At 46.2% G+C, this 22,863-nt stretch overlaps 1 protein-coding gene across 4 annotated transcripts in view; it reads left to right on the top strand.

Moving 5' to 3' along the window:
* Nucleotides 1-22,863, top strand: part of GRIK3 (glutamate ionotropic receptor kainate type subunit 3) — a 197,595-nt gene that overhangs the window by 24,048 nt on the left and 150,684 nt on the right. The window contains exon 1 of one of the 4 annotated variants that reach the window (XM_053399151.1): nt 4,696-4,815. The exons of the other annotated variants lie outside the window; for them this stretch is intronic. Coding sequence (XP_053255126.1) covers nt 4,749-4,815 — 67 coding nt within the window. The 5' untranslated portion in view covers nt 4,696-4,748. Of the gene's footprint in view, nt 1-4,695; nt 4,816-22,863 lie in introns of those variants that run through there. 4 annotated transcript variants of the gene reach the window in all.

The raw sequence follows: 22,863 nt of genomic DNA, 5'->3' as shown, positions 1-22,863 counted from the left end.
GGGGGTGCAGAACCTCAGTTAGTGAAGTATTTTTATTGATTTACTTGATGTGAGAGGGGGCAGCTGCCCCATGCCCCCCCTTTGGCTATGCCCATGTGTTGGATGACCCTTGCTTATGTTTAACCCTATTCTTGGATGATGCTTAAGACTGAATTTGCACCTGCAGCTTCAGCTCTGGGATCTTTTCCTGTTTCAGTCACTGCACAAGTTAAATGCTTTTCCTTGTATAAATGTCACCACACACCTTCAGTTAGTGTGGCAGAAGATCAGTCCCCACTTGCCTCCCCGGGTTTCTGGCCTTGTTCAACCAGGCCTTGGGTTGATTAACATCCTGTATCCTTTTAAATTTGTTTGTGGGAGGCTATGGGGGGAAAGAGGGAGTATTGTTTTGTTCTTGTATTTTGTGTTTTTATATTGTATTTTTATCCTATGAACTGCCCTGGGATCTACAGATGAAGGGCAACGTAATAATTTAATAATAATCAACAACAACAATGACAACAGATCGAACCCTAGGTATGGTTTCAAGGTGCTAGTCCCTGCTGCTGAAATCACAGGCAGGCTGCTCCTCCCCCAGTCCTGCTGCTGCTTTGTTGCCAGCATGGTCTGCCTTAGCATCACGCCTGAACCTAGACCAGTGGTTTGTTTTTCTCCAAAGACAAGGATTCAAATCCCAACTGAGTCATGAAGCTTTGTGTGTGACCTTGGGTCAGTCTCTCTGTCTCTCAGCTTAACTTACCTCACAGGCAGTGGCAGAGCTTCATGCTCCAGCACCGGGGTGGTGGAGAGCAGGTGGGGGCATGCTTGGCGTGCATCCCAGGGACGTGGTGCGCATCCTGGGGGCGTGGCATGCTGCCTATGGGGGCGTGGCACCCAGCGTGCGGGGGGGGGCAGCCGCGATGGCACCCCACTGGGATTGCGCTGCCGGGGGTGGTTCACTCCTTCCGCACCCCTCTTCCTCTGCCAGTGCTCACAGGGTTGCCATTGAGGATATAAATGGGAAGGAGGGTGAAACCAAATATCTCACCTTTCATCCAAGGTGGGTTATAAAGGTGAGATCCAGTGTCGTGTGTCAGTTAGCATGTCGGACCAGGACCTGCTCAGCCATAAAGCTTACTAGGTGACCTTGGGCCAGTCATGGCCTCTTAGCCTAACCTACCTCACAGGGTTGTTGTGGGGATTAAATGAGGAGGGGGAGAATCATGTAAGGCACCTTGAGCTCCTTGGAGAAAAAGGTAGGATGAAATTATATACATAAATAAATAAAAATAATTAAAAATGTAGTAATAAGTAATATGAAAGCAGCCTTGCTTCTGAATCTGTGCTCATGGTTTGTTTCTCTTCAAGTAAACCATGGTTTATCTGGAGAGGAAAAATGCATGGGCTGTGGTTCTAAGACAGACCATGGCTTAGCTATTGGGGAAAGAACACAGTATCTGCTATTTCAGCAACACAGAGAAGCACCCTGCATGTTTGCCTTTAAACTACAATTTAGTTTATCTATGATTTAAAGCGAGGTGTGAACCAGACCAGTATCACTAGTCACTACCATTCATCACCCAGTATCACCCTCCAAAAATATGCATGAACTGATTAAACAGGCAGGCAAATGAGGTGTTTGCAGTGAGTGTTAATTTCTGTGTGAGAAACTGTGGATCCTGGAGACTAGAAAGGCAAAGTGTTTTGGTACTTGCTATAGTCCCTTTCTTAATTAAATGACTCAAATAAGAACTTAATTAGAATGTAATAGATTGTTATTGCACATTTAAAAAGCAGGGGATTATTAAGCACATATTTAAAATAAACCTTTTAGCGGCGTGCCTAGTATACAGAACAATCACACAATCTTAATGAATATGGGTGCGAGCAGATGAGGGCTCAATATTGTTCTGATACTGCAAACAGGTGGTTGGCAACAGATTTTACAACAATGCAAAAACAGTAACAATAAAACTTTGTGGTACGATCAGATTGCAACCACACAAAACAAACTGAGTGAAAACAGTACAGTACATACAAGCCCCAGCTGCAGTACTAAGGCATCAGGGATCCAGAACATGGTCCCTTGGGCGCCCCAATAAAAATGGGAGGACAGGTCCCCCAATATTTTCTGCACGTTAGTGCCTCCCTACCTCCATCTCCCCCTTTGGGCAGCCATCCCCACCCAAGCAGGGTGCAGCTCTCTTTTCACCTGCTTTTGGTACCATTTCTGTGTTTGAGCCAGGGCAGCTGGGGAGAGGCAGGTGGGCAGGCCGACCAGTAGCAGGTGGGGATGGAGGCGGGTGGCAGGCAAGCAGGCAAATGGGCAGAAATTTCTTGCATGTTGGTGGGGTGTGAGAGGCGAGTGAGCGGGGAGGCAGGGGAAGTCTGTGCCCAGTTATGCACGGCCAAGGAACTTGTGCTCCACAGAAGGGTAGGGAGGGTGGAGAAGTATTTGTGGGGGGGCAGCCCCCCAATATTTTGTTCAAGTTGGTGCCTATGGTCTCACCCTAGGTAGGCCCAGTGATGGGGGTGGGGTGAGGGTGTCTGGTACTGTTACAGCTTCTGTTTACTTAGCTAATAACAGCAAACCTTGTTAAAATGGTTGTGGTTAGCCTGGCCTCTTACTACTCCTTGGTGTTGTGTCAGATCTTCCCAATATAGATCTTCACTTCCGCCTTCATCCTGATGTAGATCCTTATTTGCCCCTTGTAATGGTTGTAAATCTTCCCTCATCCCTTCTTCCTGGGCTGGGACACACACTATTTTGTGGTTCTCCTCAGGCAGGGACGAAACTAGGCTGTATTTCACCCGGGTCAAAGACCTAGTTTGGCACCCCCCCACGTGCATTTGCATACACAAACACACACACAGGCTGGGAGCCTCAATGGCACCCCTCTGGAGGCTTCACCCAGGGCAAAATACCTGGCTAGCCTCCCCCACCCCCATAGCTATGGCTCTGGCCTCAGGTGCCAAAATGTCTTGGGGCAGCCCTTTCCAAACCCACTTGGCTCTGTCTCAATGGCTCACCAGCCACTACTGAAAAAAGGTAGCCAGGCCTGTAGTTCATAGGATCATGGAATCATAAAACTGTAGAGTTGGAAGGGACCCCAAGGGTCATCTGGTCCAACCACCTGCAATGCAGGAATCACAGCTAAGGAATCCCTGGCAGATGGCCGCCCAACCTCTGTTGAAAAACCTCCAATGAAAGTGAACCCACCGCCTTCTGAGGGAGCCCATTCCACTGTCAAACAGCTCTCACTGTCATAATTCAGCTGCTGCCTAATTATTCAAAATAGTAAATTTCAACATCTGAGCTTCACAGAGAACATGATTATGTATTCTGTGGCCCAGTTTGCTTTGCTGCATTTCATTACTTGTTCAGAGTGAGACAAACCCCCCAGCTCAGGCTCAGTTGTAACAATAAGCCAAACCAAACCATTGCATAGCTCTGGGTAGTGCAGCCATAGGCAGTGGTGGAGCAAGCCGATTGGGCGCCTGGAGTGGCACATGTGCCCTGCACCTGGGGGCGGGGCCAGCTGCCTGCAGAGGTGGGGCAAGCTGGGGCAGGACACTCCGCAGGGCCTCCAAGGAGTCTGCCTGCCTCCTCCCACTCAGCTGCCCTACAGCTGAGGGGGAGGCAGCGGGCAGACTGTTTGGGGAGAGATGCGTGGCTCAGGTGCACTGCAGGCCCTGTGGTGAGTGCCGCCTGGCATTTTGTCACCCACCCCCTCAGTGGTGACATCTGGGGTGGCCCACACCCACTGCACCCCCTTCCTCTGCCCCTGGCCACAGGACTAGGGAAGGAGCAAAACAGCTGTACCCACATCCTTGCTAGTTCATGCTAAGCCATAGTTTGGCCTAGCATTACATACAGACCAGACCTATATCTGAAATAATACATATTAGAAAATATTGTTTTCATTTATTACTTTATGCCTTTCTATCTCACCTTTTTCTCCAAGGGACTAAGGGTGGTGTGCACTGTTATTACCCTCCTCACAACAACCCTGTGGGATAGGTAAGGCTCAGAAGCAGTGACTTGCCCAAGGTTACCCAGTGAGCTCCATTTATGGCAGAGCAGGAATTTGAACTCTGGTCTCAGTCCCAGTCCGACACCAGTCTTAACTCCTGTACCACATTGGCTCTCATATTGCATCCTTGAACAAAAGGAGACTCCTTAAAGCAAATAGACTGGAGGACTTTCACAATCCTGTTGGTCTTAGGCTATGAAGAAAACCAAGAGAATCTTGGTCTGTGATAGGAGCAGCCCCCAATGGACTCTGCCTTAGCAGCTGCCTGGCGGGAAGAGTTCCGCACTAACCCTCTTGTAAGGAACTTCAGTTTTCCTTTCAAGAATGCAGATCTTTGGAAGATGCAAAAGGTGCAGATGTTTCCCCCTAACTGTCAGCGAGAACAGGAGCAATTGCTAGATTGTTGTAGCTGCTCAGTATTCTATTAACATTGCCACGGGGCTGAATTTATTTTTAGTTTTGCCTTGGAAGCCAAGCGCGCGTCCTTCTGTCCAAGTTTCAGAAAGTGTCACAAGAAGTTGTGTCCCTCCCCGCCTCGCTTTACATTTCAAACGCTTTATTGTCCAATGGGTGAAAATCATTTCTTCTCCAAATGTATGTACTCCTCTCCCCCTGTCTCTGCCCAAACCAAAGGAGGCGTCGGAATAAACTGCAGCTGTGTCAGGAGTAATTACAACCGTGGAGCCTTGTCAAGGGCTCTCTTGTCTGGCTCCGCTGCCATCTGCGGCACGCTGAATGCAGAGATCGTCGGAGTCTCGGCTGCTCAATGCAGAGAATAATCCCGGAGCCTCAGATATTTATGGTAAATTATTTAACTTTATAGTTGAGTTTTATGGCTTCATCACTCCACATGTGGCAGCAGATCCTGTGTGCTGGCACTTTGGAGTTTCACTTTTCCAGCTGCAGCAGAAGTACATCACAGTGAAAAGAAACCCTTCAAAAGCCCTTGGGAGAATCGATCAGCCCTGCCCTCTGTATCACCATCCAGCCCCTTTCTCTGTCTGACTTTGCTCCCCTTCTCCCTCCCTCAGGACCCACTGAATGGCTTTCTTGGTCTGTTTTGGGGAAAAGTTTCTTAATTGATTAAGGATGGGTAGATTCTTGAGAGGCTGCTGTGCCCAAGAGGCTAGGACCACCCAGCATTGCGCCACAGAGATCTCTTCCTCCCCATTGCTTCTTTGGAATGAGATGGCTGTGGCTCTTTTGACATGCACAAGGCACCCATTGTTTCTTGGCGGCTTTGTGTAGCCCTTTGCAGAAGAGCCTGATAGATGACCTGCCTTGACTTGGTGCCTCACGAAGCCATTGGGAGTTGGGTCACACCCTGCTTGGCTCAGTGAGCGCTGAAAGGAACGGTTTGCGATTATGGTAAATTAATGAATGTGTTTAAAAGTCATATGTTCCACTTCATTAGTTTGTCATTTTATTTGTACGCCGCTTTTACACACACACACACACACACACACACACACACACACACAGAGCGACTCACAACAAAGGAGACAGGAAGGCACCTCAAAATCAAACACTGCAAAACAGTTTGATAATACAGACGTCTCCCTACTTAGGCATGTTCAACTCATGTGCAACTGCACATACACACGGCGCCAGGAAATAAATAAATTGATTTAAACTGCAAAGAAGCACGGGAAGGGCAAAAATGGCCCCCAAAGAGTGGGAAACCTGCAAAAATGGTGTGAAAGAGTGGGAAAATGGCTAGCAGTCCCAGGAGCCTTTGCACCAACCTCTGAGGAGAGTTAGAGGTTGAGAAAGGAGGTTTGGAGGGCGTGATTGTGGTGGAGTTTGGTGCATTTTGGGAAGTGTTTCGCTTTTTAGATGGTGTTCCATACTATATAAGATTTCACGTACTGTATACAAGATGCCTGGAACATAATCAAACAACAGTACAATAGCAACTATGACAACATAGAAAACAAAATTTTAGTACTATAAATATAACAAGATTACAACACCCAAAACCAAAAATAAGATAGAATAAGGTTACCAGATTTTTTTCAATTAATCCGGGGACACTTTTCAACTTCAATGGCTTTTGCATGGGGACTGATTTGTAAATCTGGGGACTGTCCCCAGGAAACGGGGACCTCTGGTAACCTTAAGATAGAAGCTTGTCAGTTTCACCTTGGTCCTAGAAACACCTCTCATGTGATGTTGCTCACAGTCCCTCTCCTGTAGCGGGTTCTTATAAGGTTTCCAAGGGCAGGGAGTGTGGTAGATCTTATGTCATGCAGAGCTCAAAGTAGTTTCCCTGAAAGTATAACTTCAGTCTTTCCGATGTCTCCAGATGTGATGCTGTGTCTAGCATGTGGCTGCTGCTGGGGACGTTCTTGCCATCAATATGTCCTTTAGCGTGTGCAGGTGTGGAATCCCAACCTTGGTCAGGGCTGTTGCCCTTAGTTCCTCATCTAGCAAAATGACTGGTGTATTCCTTGATGGATAGCTGAAGGAACCCAAAGTCAACCCGCGTGCCTCTTGAACTCAAAACTGTCATTTCTGCTGCCTCATAAATTATAGGAATTAGTTGTAAAAAATGTTATGAAGTGTCTGGGTTTGACCCTGCGCAGGCAGGCGCTGGGTGCCTCCGAAGGATGATTAATGGAACAGTTAGAGTGCGGAACACCGTATTAAGAGAAGCCTCCCCCAGACTTTCTTCCCAGGGATAATGCTGATAACATGAATGTTCTCTTGATGCTGTCATGGAATTGTGTTTTATAGAGATCTGTTTACAACTGTTATCGGGGGCCTGTGAATGTTTGACACTTACGTACATTAAATACCTTTTTATAAAGGCTTGTCTTGTTGGGGGCGGAGAGGAGAAATCCTTCTTTGTAGACAGACTACAATCAACTCTCTCATAGGGCTGTGTGGAAGGAATCATGCTCCATATTTATCCCCTCCTGGCAGCACTTATTATTCACAAACTGCATTTTTAACTGGAAGAGGGATTTGCAGTTTCAATTGTCTTGACCTCAGGGACAGCCCAACCACTAGTCAGAGGGGGGCTGATGCCTCAGCTGGCAGATGCCGTGCTGGTAGTGATGGTAGGAGTCAGTCTGCTGCCTCCAGATCTGGTAGAGGATGCTACCTCATTGCAGTGAGATCTCTAAGTGGACTGGTAGGGGGCCATCTTGTTTGCTGCCTCAGGCAACAAAATGTCTCGGGCCAGCCCTTGTTGACCCTTGCAGTACCTGTTATCCATTTGTTTTATTTATTTAGAAAACTTGTACATTGCTCTTCCAGTGCATTTGCAGCATTCATCTTACTAGATACAAGGAAACCAATCCTACAAAAGGAATAAATAGTAGCATAATAATGAAAACAGCCACAATCCTCAGCTGAAATGTGGTGTCCACTGTATAATTTGATTTAGTATTTGTAATCCACTTATCCAACAACAATGTTAAGCTCAAAGCAGTTCACAGTAATAATTGCACCATTCAAAATTAACAAACATTCCAGTAACAATCATATCGAAAGCACAATGGTGCATAAATAAGACAAAACTGAGACAACTTCATTGCACAATAAATGCAATTCCATACAAATCGAAGGTCTCCACCAAGGAATTCAGAGCAGAAGTTCAACCTCTCCTCACCAGCTTTTGAGTCAAAATAACAACTGCAATGTAAGACAGACAGCTTGCTTCCAAAATGATAAAAGCAAAGCAAATGTCAGCAATGCTCTGTAAAGGAAACACCAGGGTGTGGAGCATGAGGAGAAGAGGGGAGCTGGAGTTTGCTCATGGACAGCTCCAGTTTGCAATCTTGGGCTAGAATCTCACCCAACCCTCTCCAATCGCAGGGCCATGGGGTGGTGGAGGTGGGGTGTTAAAGTTATAAACCGTTCTCCAAGGATCTTCCCTGTCCTCACTCTTTGGCTAGTTCTCTAGTGGGGTCTCCTGGAGTCTTCCACCTGCGTGGTGTGATTCAGAGCAGCCCCCCCCCCCGTGACAACTGTTCGGTAAATTAGATTTGTTCCCCCTCCCCTTGTTCTTGATGTTGGTGTTTATTCCCTCTTTGTTCCTGGCGTAGATCTTCACTCCTTGCTTGATCCCAGTGTAGATCTTTATTCCTGCCTTGTTCCTGATGTAGACCTTCTCTTACCCCTTCTTCCCTGGTGGAGAAGGGCACTATGATGGTGGTGGTGGTGGTGGCAGCAGTGATGATGTTGTATATAAAACCCTTCAACCAAGATCTCAGGGTGGTTCACAAGATTCTGTGGTTTGCCTCAGAATGTCTTAGGCCAGCCCTGCACAACATGAAACACTGAAATATACTCTGAAGCAGTGTGTGCGTGGGGCTGGGGGAGGCCCTAGTATTTCCCCCCAAAGTCTTTGCATCCCCACCTGCTGAGATGAAGGGAGCAATGTGTCATAACTGTAAGGGTGGGAGACTCATGCTGCAGTCAAGAGGTTGCCCCCCTTCCCTGTGTCTGCCTCTCTGGAAATGGGCATGGAGTTGGAGTGCTGGGTGGGTGTTCTGTGGCATTGGGATCCAGTTTCTCTGGACTATACAGTAAATAAAAGGGTGTCCTTATGTGTTTATGTTTTCTGCAGCCTATTGGAACGTACCTCTAAGCCTCAACCGTGGCCAGGATTAATCACAAGCTATAATTAGCGTTATTAAATGAAGTCATTATAACATTAGAAGTCTAATAAGTGAGTTCACGGACATTAACCTCGAAGTAATAGTAGTAAAAAATGGAATCCAAAAGAGACGCCTCTGTCACTTGTGTTCTTCTGGGGAAGAATTGAAAATAAAGTGAGTGTGTGTGTGTGTGAAATTATGCAAGGGAGCAGGAGCAAAGTGGACAGAAGGAAAAAATGTTGGACTTCAACACTGGCACTAGGACAGTGTCCTCCACCTGAGGGAAGCATGGAAGCTGAAGGGATGCAGAGCAGGCCACATGGCACCCCAACACTTTGCCACCAGTCATCAACAATGCCTGTGACTTGGGCAGGCTGCCAGTCTACTAGATTGGTCAGTCTAGGGCACTGATGGCCATACTTGGCCCTCCAGCTGTTTTTGAACTGCAACTCCCACCATCCCTAGCTAACTGGACCAGTGGTCAGGGATGATGGGAGTTGTAGTCCCTAAACAGCTGGAGGGCCATGTTTGGCCATCACTGGTCCAGGGCCTTTCCAAATGGAGATGTCTATGATGCATTGGGGGATTAAGTGCCAGCTTCCCCCACCCCCACTCCCAAAGGAAGTGGATGATGTCTTTCAGTTGCCACAGCACCTGAGCAGCTGGCTTGCTCTTGACTTCCAAGTGAAAGAGGAAGGGTTGGTCAACTCCTCTCCCATCCTGTTTGTCTACTACTACATACGGACATGTTCTGACCTTAAATGGCTCAGGACTCACCTCAAGGACCGCTTCTCTCCATGTGAACCTGCCCAGACCCTGCGATCATTAAGTGAGGACCTTCTTCATGTGCCTGACCAAGGAGTGGAGCTGCATCCTGGTGGCACTGGGTTAGTGCCAAGGAAGTGGCCTCTGCAGCTCCCTTGCATGCCAGAGCCCAGGAGAGGAGAGGTGTGGCACTAGCGCCACCACTTCTCCTGCTTTCTGCCACTTCCACCCCCTGGTCAGGCCTGACCTAGGAGTGGAGCTGCAGCCTGGTGGTGCTGGGCTGGCACTGAGGAAGCGGCCTTCATAGTTCCCTGGTGTGCCAGAGACCAGTGGAGGAACAGTGTGGTGCTGCCGCTGCTCCTTCCTGATGCTTCCGCTCCTGACATGATGTCCTGGATCCAGAGGTAAGAATTTTGGAGGATATGATATTTAGTCATAATCTCCTTTCTTGTGATTTGAATCCATTGGTCTGGGTTCTCCTCTCTGGAGCAGCAGAAACAAGCCTGCTCCGTTTTCCACATGACAACCCTTCAGACATTTGAAGGTGGTCATCATTTCACCTCTCAGTCTTCTCTTCTCCAGGCTAAGCATCCCCAACTCCTTCAACCATTCCTCGACAGGGGGAGAACCATGCATGCCACCTTAAGCTCCTTGGGAGGAAGGGTAGGGTGTAAATGCAATATATAAATAGTGATAAATGGTGTCTTCCATTTAGCTGGGAGATCCCAAATGCTAAATTTTCAACAAATATGAGAAAATATTGAAGCAGATGCACGTTTTTGTGCATTCCATTTTTTGTGTGTGCCAAAATGTTCATGTTCAAAAGACCTTTTGTTGCAGCATGAAGCAAATTGTACAGGAATCAAGACTCTTTCTTTGCGTTTTGTTTTTCCAAGTCTTGGACTCTCATCCCAGAGTAGACAAAACTATGGAAAAGCACACACACCACATAGCTGGCCTTTAAGACTCCAGGAACAGTGTGCTCCCTCTCACAGCTGTACACACCTCAAGTCTGTTCTTGAGCTTTGGCTGCAAAAAGCAGCTGTCCAAGCTCAACCACCTGATTTAAAGCTTCTTGAGAGGCCTTTCCCACATCCTCTAAGATTTCAGCTCAGCTGGGGATCATCCTCTAAGGGATTCTTGGCTCCTTTGCTTCTGGGCTATGGTGGCTTCCCTGCGCTCTCCCTTCTGGGTGGCTCGGGGAGGCAGGCTTTGGCAACTGGTCTTGTGGGCTTTAGCAAGCTTCCTTCTATCACCAAGGACTTGGAAAAAGAAGAAAAATCAGGGAATCCATCATCATGGGGTGGGGGCATCAAGTCATTTTCTAAAGTAACTAAAGCAAAACGAAACTAAGCAGATGGTTTCGGCTCGGGTCTGGAATTCATTTCTTTCTGCGTATAATTTTGCTTCTTCTTTTTCTTCTTCACAACATTAAATTGTAGTGCTAATAAGGAGGGGGGGGGAGAATATACATTGTTCCGTTTCTGCAGCTGAAACTCCAGTTGCAAATATTGTTGTGTTGTTTATTGATAGGGCTATAATATGGGTGAGGTATTGCCAGACGGCGGCATTTCGTGGCGTTTAGAGAGAATCGGCAGTAACGTATTGTAAAGCATTAGCATAATAATTGGTAAGCATTCACAGATGAATAGTTTACTGACTGATAGATTTTGTACAGAAACTGTGAAGGTTACATGGAGGGTGAAAACATTTCGCTGTGTCAATGAACATACTTAATTTTTCTGGAAGTGCTATTTAAATTGTACGGCGCTGTGGCATTAGCATAACAAAGACATAATGCTTTTGGTGGTGTGCTATAATAGGGAACACTGCCCCACAGTTGCTTAATCAGGTGACCCAGAAAGGATGATGGCCTCGGCGGTTGAAATATTGGGCTATTAATCTCCAGCTGGCGTTCACCGGGAGCCGGCGGTCTCTCCTTGGCACCAAGTTTTCCAGAATTTAGGTTTTCTGTCTTGCTTGCAGTTGCCTATAGAGGTTGTGTGGCCTTCTGCTTCAGAGAGAATAACTCTGGGCATAACTCTGCCATGTGCATCTGGTGGTGGGACAAGTCCCTTGCAATATGCAGCACTAAAATTTCATTATTTTATTCTGGATACAGAGCAATGGAAGATACAGGATGCAATGCTTGGCTACTATGAACTGACAGTTGGGAGTGTTATGTATGGTGCAAGCACATCTTACATGGGGATTTGGTTCCAAAGGGTCCATGTACAGTGGCGTAGCGTGGGTTGCCAGTGCCCAGGGCCACACAAAGGGGGGTAGTGGGAGGGAAGGAAACAAATGGAGCATGCATGCACATTCAACTGCCCAACAGCATCTGCATCACCCAGGAGATTGTACCTGCAGAGATAAGAAAAGAAGAATCGTTCTGTTGTCTGGAGAAGTCACTTCTTGGTTCACATGGAGAAACTGTTTTCTCAACAGAGCCCAGTGATGGAAACGCACAGCTGTATTGAGGCAGCACTGGGTATTGAAATTTTGTGCCTCCTAACAGTTTTGGATCTGGCGCAACCACCTCTGTCCCCCCCATGCTATACACAAAAATTGTGTAACCCAAACCCTTGGAGCTGCCCCACAGCTAGTGGGTGAGAAGGCAGAGATAGAGAGGGAGAGAATCCCTAGCAACCACAGAGTTCATGTGCCAAGCGGGCCTTGCCCAGTATCTTGTGTTGGATAATGTAAGCAGACCTGGTGCAAAAATACCTTTTAAGCTCTCTGCCTTGCTTTGTGGACTAGGTGCACTCATTGCACCAGCTCTGGAAGGCTATGAATCTTCGTGCAAGCTCAGAATACCTTGCAAGATCTCAAGAACCGCCCAGGACTGGTGTGCTTAGTAGGTCTTGCTCCCTTCCAAGCAAGGCAGAGAGCATAAAAGCTCTTTCTGTGCCAGGTAACCAAAAGCAGACTGGGCACCAAAGGAGTTTTTTCAAGCCCTTGCTTGGATTTAACTTGCACAATTTCAACCAACTCACCTCCAACCACATATGGTTGAAATATTGCAAGTTAAATGCATGTGAGATACCATTGTACTGCATTCACACTGGTAGTAGTGGAGGATGAGGTAGAAATGGCAAATGCTCTTGTACACCTGAATAGGAATTTTCAGAGGTGTGACCTGCAGGTTTCTTTCCAGGAAAATCTCAGTGGGCTAAGAAGATGAGAACAAAGGGACTCTAAATCAAAGGTTTAGTATTCGATGAGATGTTGCTGCTGTGGGATGGAGGAAGCAGGTAGAAGAACTGATTTTGTTGGCTAACTCAGGGTCCCTCTTGGAAAGTGTTTGGGGGTGTATATGCTTCTTCAGTCTCTTAAAAAATTCCCCCCAGCTACTGGAAAATTGAAATACCACACCTATGCATTTACAATTAATGCAGATGTCTCTTTAATTATGTAATCATCATCATCCTCTTCTTTATTTGCTGGCTGCTGCCAGGAAAATCTTTGCAACACCCTGGAAGACCAGCAGTCTTCAGACTTCAGAATGTGCAGTGGCTACACAAAGCACAGATTTGCTAGTCATGCTGCAGGAAGCTGACTTCTAATGAGTCAGAGAATTGGGCCACCTGTCTGGCAATGGCTCTTCAAGCACTACATGGTCTAATGGTGTCCAGTGCAGCCCATCCCCAAATCCATCATTGAGCCATACTCAATGGGGAGCAAGTTTCAGAGGGTTGGAGATTAAGCAAAAAGAGGAAGGAGACAGAGCTGGTTTGAAGTTAATAGTCATCAACTCTGCATTATGCCTTTGATGCATTCAGCAGCAAGCTAGATTACTCAGACTTTGCTTAACATTCAACCTGATGCTCTCGAAAGCTTGCCAGCTACTTTTTGCCAGTTGCCAGGAATCACAATTAGGTAGTGGGCTTCCCACAGGCACCCGAAAGTGGAACACCGGACTGGATGGGCCCCCTTTGGCTGGATCTTGTGGGCTTTTCTGATGTTATTATAGTGGTACCTCGGGTTACAGACGCTTCAGGTTACAGACGCTTCAGGTTACAGACTCCGCTAACCCAGAAATAGTACTTCGGGTTAATAACTTTGCTTCAGGATGAGAACAGAATTCGCGCGGCGGTGACAGTGGGAGGCCCCATTAGCTAAAGTGGTACCTCAGGTTAAGAACAGTTTCTGGTTAAGAATGGACCTCAGGAACGAATTAAGTACGTAACCAGAGGTACCACTGTATAGCATTTGGGTTGATCTTGGTCAAGGTAATGTCCAATTCTGGAGTTTGGATTTCTCCCCCCCCCCCTCTCTCCTTTCTCTTTCTCTCAGACCAAAACAGCTTCCTTCTGCTTTCAGCATAGCCTGTGCTTATTTCAAATGGATCTGACTTTGGCAATAATGAGATTTATTCTCACACGTGTGTGATGTATTTTATTCCAGACATATTTTAAGAATAAAAATGTGGGCACATTTATAGCACAGTGAATGAATTGTGTGGAGAGGCCCCTTGGCACTTTCCAGTTCTTTCCTGCTGTGTACTTTCACATTTATGAATCTGAAAACAGCACATCATAAGCCACAGCAAATAACAGAGAAACTCCCGGAAGGTTTTCCTCCTGCTGCTCTTCCTTGGGCAGGGGTCCCTGTGTCCTGGTTGGGGCTCAGAGAGCGTGGTGGGGGAAAAGGGAGGGAGGCAATGATCCTGCCTGCCCTCTGCATTAGAGGCTTTTCCAAGCATTTGTGTTAAGTGATGTGTAAACTACCTCCGTTCTTTCTGAAGTGGTTGACTCTTTCTCCTCCTCTTCATTTTTACTAGAAAAGTGCTTCCATTGACAAACCCTTCACAGATTTGTAAACATCTTCAACTCCCTTTGCCTGACAATCAGAAATGCAATTCGTAGGGATGGATTTGTTTCTGTTTTTCTGAAGAAAAAAGGAGAAGAAGGTGGCATGCATTAAGGTCAAGATGGTGGAACGGTGTCTGGTTCACTTTCTGGCCTGACCTTCTCCCCCTTCCTCCATGGGGAGTTGACCCCAGACGTCTGCTTTAATGCCAGGAGATTATTATTTTTTGCTGTTCAGAAGGGAGACCACAGGTCAGAGGGTATTAAAAAGAGATCGCTTCACTGTGCTCCTTGCCAGAACTGCTGTTTAATGGACTGATCTCTCCAATGTGCCATTTCCCCACATGTGGGGAGATTGAGATACAGACACATTATCAAATGAGTGATTCCCCACCCTGTGGACTCTCTGGTGATTTTCCTTGAGCATCAGTTTTATGATACACGGCTAGGTTTGGTTATACAGACCTGCGAAGATTGTGAATGATCTGGCTATTCTGAGCTGCTTCTGCTGCTACTAAATAATCCTCCCACATTTTGAATGTTTTTTTTATTTTCGTTTTATGACTCTTTGCGGGACTCTAGACACTTCACCCAAGACATAAGGCTTTCTTATGTTAGCTTCAAAGAACGCCTTTTGCGAAATGTGCTGTGTTTTCCCTGCACATGTGTGAGGTTATGTCTAAAAATGTCCGTGGCAAAAGATTGCATTAGACCACAGATCTCTCTAGCGCAATATTTTAAAGATGCGCTTCGGCCAGAGGGTGCAGGGGCATTTCAAATGGCTGCACACAAATCCCTCAAAGGACACCCCTTCCCCATACCAAATATTAAAAAATAACCTCTTGAGCAAGGGAAGGGGGAGGCAGATGTCAGAAGGGGGGCTGCATCTGCTTTGAGTGGGCTTCCTCCATTTCTTCCAGGGATGCTGGGACTTGCCCTGGGCCATTTCCAAGCAGGAAAAGGGATTCCTAAGCAGGAGTACTTTTGCACCAAAGCCATCTCCACTGCTGGTCTCTACTTTCTTGGCAGGTGAGGAGTTGTGGGGCAGGAGAAGGGGGAGCTTGTGGCAAAGGCAGTGTGGGGCCAGTGTGGTGTAGTGGTGTAGTGGTTAAGAGTAGCGGACTCGTAATCTGGTGAACCGGGTTCGCATCTCTGCTCCTCCACATGCAGCTGCTGGGTGACCTTGGGCTAGTCACACTTCTCTGAAGTCTCTCAGCCTCACTCACCTCACAGAGTGTTTGTTGTGGGGGAGGAAGGGAAAGGAGAATGTTAGCCGCTTTGAGACTCCTTTGGGTAGTGATAAAGCGGGATATCAAATCCATACTACTACTACTACTACTACTACCCTTCTTCTTCTTCTTCTTCTTCTTCTTCTTCTTCTTCTTCTTCTTCTTCTTCTTCTTCTTCTTCTGTAAAGCCAGTCATTCTTCACTCTGCTTGGAACAGGCAGGCACCCAGGGCTGCCTTCAGCCTGGTCCTACAAGGTGACCAGGAGCAATACCATTGCAGGGGTTTTGAGCTACCCCACCCTCACCAGCAGAAGCCTTATAAGAACTTGCAGCAGGAAAGGGTCAGTGAACACAGCAGGCAACTCCTAAGGGACAAGACCCCCCCCATTTTTTTTGAGAGGACCCCCTCAGTTGATGGGCATTGCCATTCAAATGGTGTGTGTGTGCGTCATGTCTTGAGATTGATTATGCCCCCCCATATTCAAGTTGGCACCCCTGACAGTGAGCAACATCACAGGAGAGGCGTTTTTAGGGCCAAGGTGAAATTCTGGTTATTTTTGCTGTTGGACTTTGTTGATGTAATCTTATTTTATTTATAGTACTGAAACGATGGTTTCTTTGTTTATTGATATACATGCTATTGTTCCAGTGATGGCTGATTTTGAGATTTTTCTTTGTTGGAAACTGCTTTGAGCATGATTCTTTTTGTGGAAAGGCTGGATACAAATAAAATTATGGACATTGTCTTTCCAGTACATGCTGGACCAGTGTGGTATAGTATTTCATGTGTCAGAAGATGAGGAGTGGTGAGGCCAGTTTCAAACCCCACACAGCCATGAAGCTTAGACACACAGAGAGGCAGAAACAGAGTTGTTATCTTACCACAAAGGTTGCTGTGAGGATAAAGTGTGGGGTGGGGGGAGATGGAAAAATCTTGAGCTCCTTTCAGGGAAGGGTGAGATATCAATGAATAAATCATAAATCAGAGGCTATTAAAGGAAAATCCTTTTGTCCATTGTCAACTGGCAGGATGTCTTGGGCTTTCTGCTTCCTTGAGTTGGAGTCTGAACCAGTGATGAGTTGCTAATAAGCTGGGTGAGGTCCAAAAGACTTAAATTCAGTCCAGGGAGCCTGGGATTATTCATGGTGGCTGGGCCGCTTCGTCCAAAGCTTGTACAAGATTGTGCCCCCCTCCACACTCCAGGACTGTGTGTGCAGGTTGTGAGTTACTGCTGGGCCTGGCTCTGCATTGTGATGCTCAGGTGGCCTCTGTGGCCAGGGATGCCATTTTGCAATTTCATTTGGTATGGCAGCTGCTCTCTTTCCTGGGAAATAAGAATCCAGCTACCGTGATACCTGTCTCCTGTGGTCTCAAGACTAGACCGATGTAATGTGCTTCATCTAGGGCTGGTCTGCAGGATATTTGCCACATAACACTTCACAGGACTCTGTTGATTGCCAGTTTTGATTCCTTCTTTTCTCACATTTATACCCCACCTTTCTTCCATCAAGGAATATATGGAGTGTGCATGTTGTTCCCAGGAGGTATCCCATACTGGGAATGACCTGACTTAAACCTGCTTAGCTTCAGCAAGTTACAAAGATAAGAAGTGCCTGCTGGATCTAGTCCAGCATCCTGTTCTCACAGTGGCCAACCAAATGATCCAATAGGAAGCCCTCAGGCAGGACTCGAGCACAAGAGCACTCTCTGCTGCTGGGCTTTCCAGCAACTGGTATTCAGGAGCAGTGGCATAGCGTGGGTTGCCAGGGCCCAGGGCAAGGCGGAGAGTGTGGGAGGGAGGGAAACAGATGGAGTACACATGCACATTCAACTGCTTTACGGAGTCTGAGTCACCCACGAGATCGCAGCTGCAGAGACAAGAAAAGAAGAGTTGTTCTGTTGACTGGAGAGGTCACTTTCTGGTCCGCATGGAGAAGCCGTTTTCAACAGAGCCCAGTGCTGGAATCATGCAGCTGTGTCGGGTGATGAAATTTAGTGCCCCTAAGAATTTTGTTACCAGGGCAATTGCCCTAGTCCTCCCCATGCTATGCCACTGTTAAGAAGCATTGCTGCCTCAAACTGTGGAGTCAGAGCATAGCCATCATGGCTAATAGCCATCAATAGTCCACTCCTCCATGAATTAGTTGGCAGCCTGATGTGCCTTTGGACCATTCCCTGGGACCCCAGTGAGATTCTAGACTCAGTTCTGAGTACTGGTTTTGCCATTGCCCTTTAAAGCTCTCAACAATCTGAAGGATCTGAAGAAGCATCATTGCTCAGATCTCCCCTGCCATGTCCCCTGCCATCACTTTGAGGTTTCCATTAGTTTATCTTCACTGTTGTAAACACTAGAAAACGCTCCTTTACAAAAATGAAAAAAAGCCAAGGTTCTTCTGATGATGAACTTTTGCGTCCCGTTCCCTGCAAACCTCCGTGCTTATTTGATCCACGGGATACAAACTATCTTGGTCATTGCCTAGCAACCTAGATGCACTTCTTCCCCCTCTGCAAAATCACTAAGAGATGAAGCCACAGACGGAGGAGGAAGAGGAGAGAGAGGTGATGGGAGGGGCAAGTAGGGGAGTGAAATTGCCCTCTGTTAGCAAGAAGGTGAGCTTTGATGATGGGGGTAGGTGGAGAGGTGGCAGGTGAGATTTAAGGGCACAGAGCCTCAGTCAGCCATGAAAATCAATGGATGGAGTCGTCCTATGCAAAGTGCCCTACTGGCTGAAGACATCCATTGTCACTGGGCAACTGAGTCAGAATGCTTCTCTGTCTTGTTGTCCTCAGAACTGCTGGGCACCTCTTCTGTCTGCACTCAAGCAAGCTCAGTCTGCATTCAGGGCCTGGAGTTACACTGTTCTGTGTATATTTATATTCACTCCATAAATAGCTCACCATCAGAATTCTGAACACATGGGGTTATCTGTGCCACAGAACGAGGAAGAAATAATCTGTTTAGCTCAGGTTATATTAGGTCCACTGTCTGTGCAAAACAAATCGCCACTGATGCCTGAAATGCATTACCCCTTGTTATATTTCCTGTTAAATGCGGTGATTTATTCCCATTTCAAGAAATTAAGAAATTAGAACAATGAGATGTAGCAGCAGAAAATGGGGCGGGTAAGAAGCATCAGACAGCAGCACTTGAATCTAGCAGGGGTTTTAGGGGCCCAATCCACCAGTAAGATCTCCTGTATAAATGGAATGCAGCCAATTGAATGAGAACTACACATGAAATGCTTCTCCTGGATGGATGAATAAAAAAATCATAGTAGATTCTGAAAACCAAATGAGAGGCCTCTTGAATAATAATAATAATAATAATAATAATAATAATAATAATAATATGAACAGTGCCAATGAAAGGACAACGTGTGATTCATTTAAGCTTTTTTTTATATCCTTGTTTGTAAGATGCCCTGAGAACCTTACTAAAGGGCAGGATGGCGTAAGCTAGCAAACATGTCTGTCACTATGACAGCAAGTGGCATGGGTGCTTTAGCTGAGATTCCTGCATTGCAGGAGTTGGACTAGATGTTTCCCATCCAACTCTACAATTCTATGATTCTACAACTGTATGCTTCCAGCCCACTTTTCCTGTTCTGCTCCATTTAGCCAACTGCAAACACTTGACGGACCTGTGCTCTTGTTGGCGATGGGTAGCTGGTTCACTCCTTTGGGCTGGTGGAGTAGAGTTGGAGGTCCTTGGTTCCTTGGGCCTGAAGGAAAGGGCCTGTGAGGGCCCTGGCTCTTGCTCTACAGTCCCTGGTGCTGAGGGGGGAGTCTGGTTCAGTGGCCCCTCCTGCCTGCAAGCCCCGGAGCCAGAAACCTGGTCCAATTGTTTGGCTGCCAACAGCGTCGCCTCCATGTCAGTGTGTTGATCAATGCCAACCTCAAAGGTCAAGACAGTAAAACTCACTCTGCATGTGCTCTTGAAGCAACTCTCTCTTCCTGCCATTCATTCATTTCCCCATTCCCTGCTCCAGCTAAGCTGCACGCACAAGTGGTTTGAGCATATCAACACCCTGCTTAGTTAGCGGAAAGCATAGTGGTGAAATTTTGAGCTCCTTTACCTTTACCTGAAATTTGTTAAGATGCAGAGCGACACTCGCCTTTTTAACGTCAGTCAAATGGAGCCCCCAGCTCAGAAGTTGTAACAGACACTTGAATTAAAAGGATGTCAGTGAAATTGTGCATTTGCTCACATGATTAAACAAAAGGGGGAAATGCTCAAATGTTTTTGTGTAAATTCTCCCCCCCCCGGGGGCTATTTCTTTTTATGAGTATAGTTATGAAAATGACATGGAATGGCTCTATGCCTTGCCGATTTTCTAGGCCACTCTTGGATGCAGACTCTGTTAATAATAATAATAATAATAATAATAATAATTTATTATTTATACCCCGCCCATCTGGCTGGGACTTCCCCAGTCACTCTGGGCGGCTTCCAAAAAAATATTAAAATACTGTAATACATCAAACATTAAAAGCTTCCCTAAACATCTTGCCTGGATCAAGGTGTATTATTATTATTATTATTAATACCCCACCCATCTGGCTGGCTTACAGCACATATAAAAAATTGTAAAACATCATTTAAAAAATCTCTAAACAGGGCTGCCTTCAGATGTCTTCTAAAAGTCAGATAGTTGTTTTTTTAATTTGACAGCAGATGAGAGGGCATTCCACAAGGTGGGTGCCACTATCGAGAAGGCCCTCTGCCTGGTTCCCTGTAACCTCACTTCTCTCAGTCAGGGAACCACCAGAAGGCCCTCGGAGCTGGACCTCAGTGTCCGGATTGAACAATGGGGGTGGAGACGCTCCTTCAGGTATACTTGGCTAAGGCCATTTAGGGCTTTAAAGGTCAGCACAAACACTCTGAATTGTGCTTGGAAGTGTACTGGGAGCTAATGTAGCAGGACTGGTGTTATTTGGTCTCGGCGGCCACTCCCAGTCACCAGCCTAGCTGCCACATTCTGGATTAGTTGTAGTTTCCAAGTCACCTTCAAAAGTAGCCCCATGTAGAGTGCATTGCCGTGGTTATCAACTAGGATACTGGTCTGGCCCTTTTTGATGCTAATTCGGCTGCTGTCTGGGAGATAGGTTTTCCCTGAATGCATTTCTGTCTACAAGGGGAGAAAATATATGTGAATATAGGGAAGGAATTGTGCCTGCATCTACAATTTCTGATATTAATCATAAAAATTATCGTGGGGAAACGGGCAGCTTCGTGAAGTAGATCATAGGGTTTTGTCAATCCGTAGGGGACTGGGAGACATGTCTGCACCTAAAGAGACAGCCTTTCTGGAAACATTTTGAGTGACTGACATGTGTCTTTGAAAAAGACCTTTAAAAATAGCTTCCATTAGGAGCTGAGCCCAGGATGGACCGAGGGTCTGTAGGAGGAGGCAAGTAATCAAGGAAGGATTGGGAGGTGCAGTTGAGGAAGGGGAAATAGGCATATTTTATTTATTTTGTAAAGTTTATATACCTCTTGATTGTAAAGAAAACTTCAAAGTGGTTTACAGAGATAAAAGAGCAAAATTATCAATCATTGTTAAGGGCTTTATATACTAATAGTGACACCTTGAATTTGGCCTAGTATCTTCCTCTGTGTGTGTGAGAGAGAGAAAGATTTCAGCTCTAGCTGTTGTCTGTGAAACTAGAATCAAATGTTGATTGTTACTCCAGAGAGACCTTATTTGGATTTGGAAAGCTAAACTTTCCGCTCTCTTCGCAAACATGCCTCTTTCCGAATGGACACGCCGTTGCGATTTTAGCATTCAGGCAAGGAAGTGGATGATATAAGGGCAAGGTAATGCAAAGCAAAAGTGGTTTTTGAAGACGTCTCCTCCTAATTCAGTAATTGCCAGTGTTTGCTGACACCACAGAGAAGCCATCGGGGGAGAGGTGGGGAGGCGTTGAGTGAATTGCTAATAAGTTTGGGGTAGATGTCATTAACTCACAAACGTTTTAGCGCTTCCACGCTGATACTTCTGTCTGATTGTGGATGCTTTCATGTGAACACAAGGCTGGCTGAGGGAACACCAAACAGTCATACTGTTCAGAAAAGAATGATTAAATGTTAATGGAAAAGCGAGGGAGAGTGAATTAGGCTGGGGTTACTTAGTCGAGGAATTTTAATGAGACTCTGATTTCATTAAAGAAAAGTAAACAGGAAAGTGAGTGTGCTGTCATAGGGCTCACTCACGGTTACCTCTTGCCCCTTGTTTTCAAGACACAGGCCCATACTTTACCAGCTCATTCCCAAGCCCTGCTGCTTTCCTCAGGAACACCTGATCTTTGCTGCTGAATCAGAGCCAATGGCAATTGGGGTTGACACAGATTGCAGCTTGCTCCAATTCAGCAGTAAAGAGCAGGTTGTGGGGAAAGCACCAGGGAAGGAAAAAAAGCTGTCAGACACAGACCTGGGAAGCTTGGACCTGTACCTAGAAATGTGGCGGTGAGAATGCCACTATTCCAAAAATGGAAAGAAGAAACATTACCAACAAAGGAAGAATGGCAGACAAAATTGATGGACTATGCAGAAATGGTGAAACTGACGGGAAAGACCAGAAACCAAGAAGATCAAGTATTCGCTAGAGACTGGAGTAAATTTGTAGTTTATTTTAAAAACCACTGCAAGCATTGGCAGTGTTGTAATGACATTTGTAATGTGAAATTGGCTATGATAAATTAGGGATACGTAATAGTTGGAAAAATTATACTATGCAAAACATTAATTTTTAATTTAAGAACCCATGGGAGGGAGGGGAGGAAGTCAGAAGATTCAGGGAACATTGAAATTGGATATATGTGAAAGATAATATGTACAAAAATGTGGAAAACTAAGGGGAATATATATATATTTAAAAGAAATGTGGAGGAAAGGTAAGTGTGGATGAGCCCATAATTTCAAGACTTCAGACTCTGGCTTAAAAACTCACAAAGTGGAACAACTTTGTTCTGTTGAAAGTACCTTGTGATGCACCTAAAGTTCATTCAGATAAATGCTTTTTTTGTGGGTGTCAACCTGTCATTGACACAATACTTTTACATTTATGTATGTGGTGTACATGTTTCTTCCCCTCCTCATTTAATCCCCACAACAACCCTGTGAGGTAGGCTACACTGAGTGGCAATGCCAAGGTCACCCAGTAAGCTTCCTGTCTGAGGGGGGATTTGAAACGTGGGCTCCCAAATGTCATTCACTCGCAAACGTTTTATTGCTTCCCAGGGGTGGAGCTTCATGCTCCGGCACCAGGGGGCAGAGAGCAGGCAGGGACGGGGCTGGCGTGTGTCCTGGGGCAGCACACTCCCCCTACACTCCTCTTCCTCCCCCAGTGGCCCTTCCACGCTGATACTTCTGTCTGATTGTGGATGCTTTCATATGAACACAAGTCTGGCTGAGGGAACACCAAACAGTGAAGTTTT

This window comes from Podarcis raffonei, chromosome 8 (assembly GCF_027172205.1).
Source record: "Podarcis raffonei isolate rPodRaf1 chromosome 8, rPodRaf1.pri, whole genome shotgun sequence".
Lineage (NCBI taxonomy): Eukaryota > Metazoa > Chordata > Lepidosauria > Squamata > Lacertidae > Podarcis > Podarcis raffonei.
This window is presented reverse-complemented; position numbering and strand designations above follow the sequence as displayed.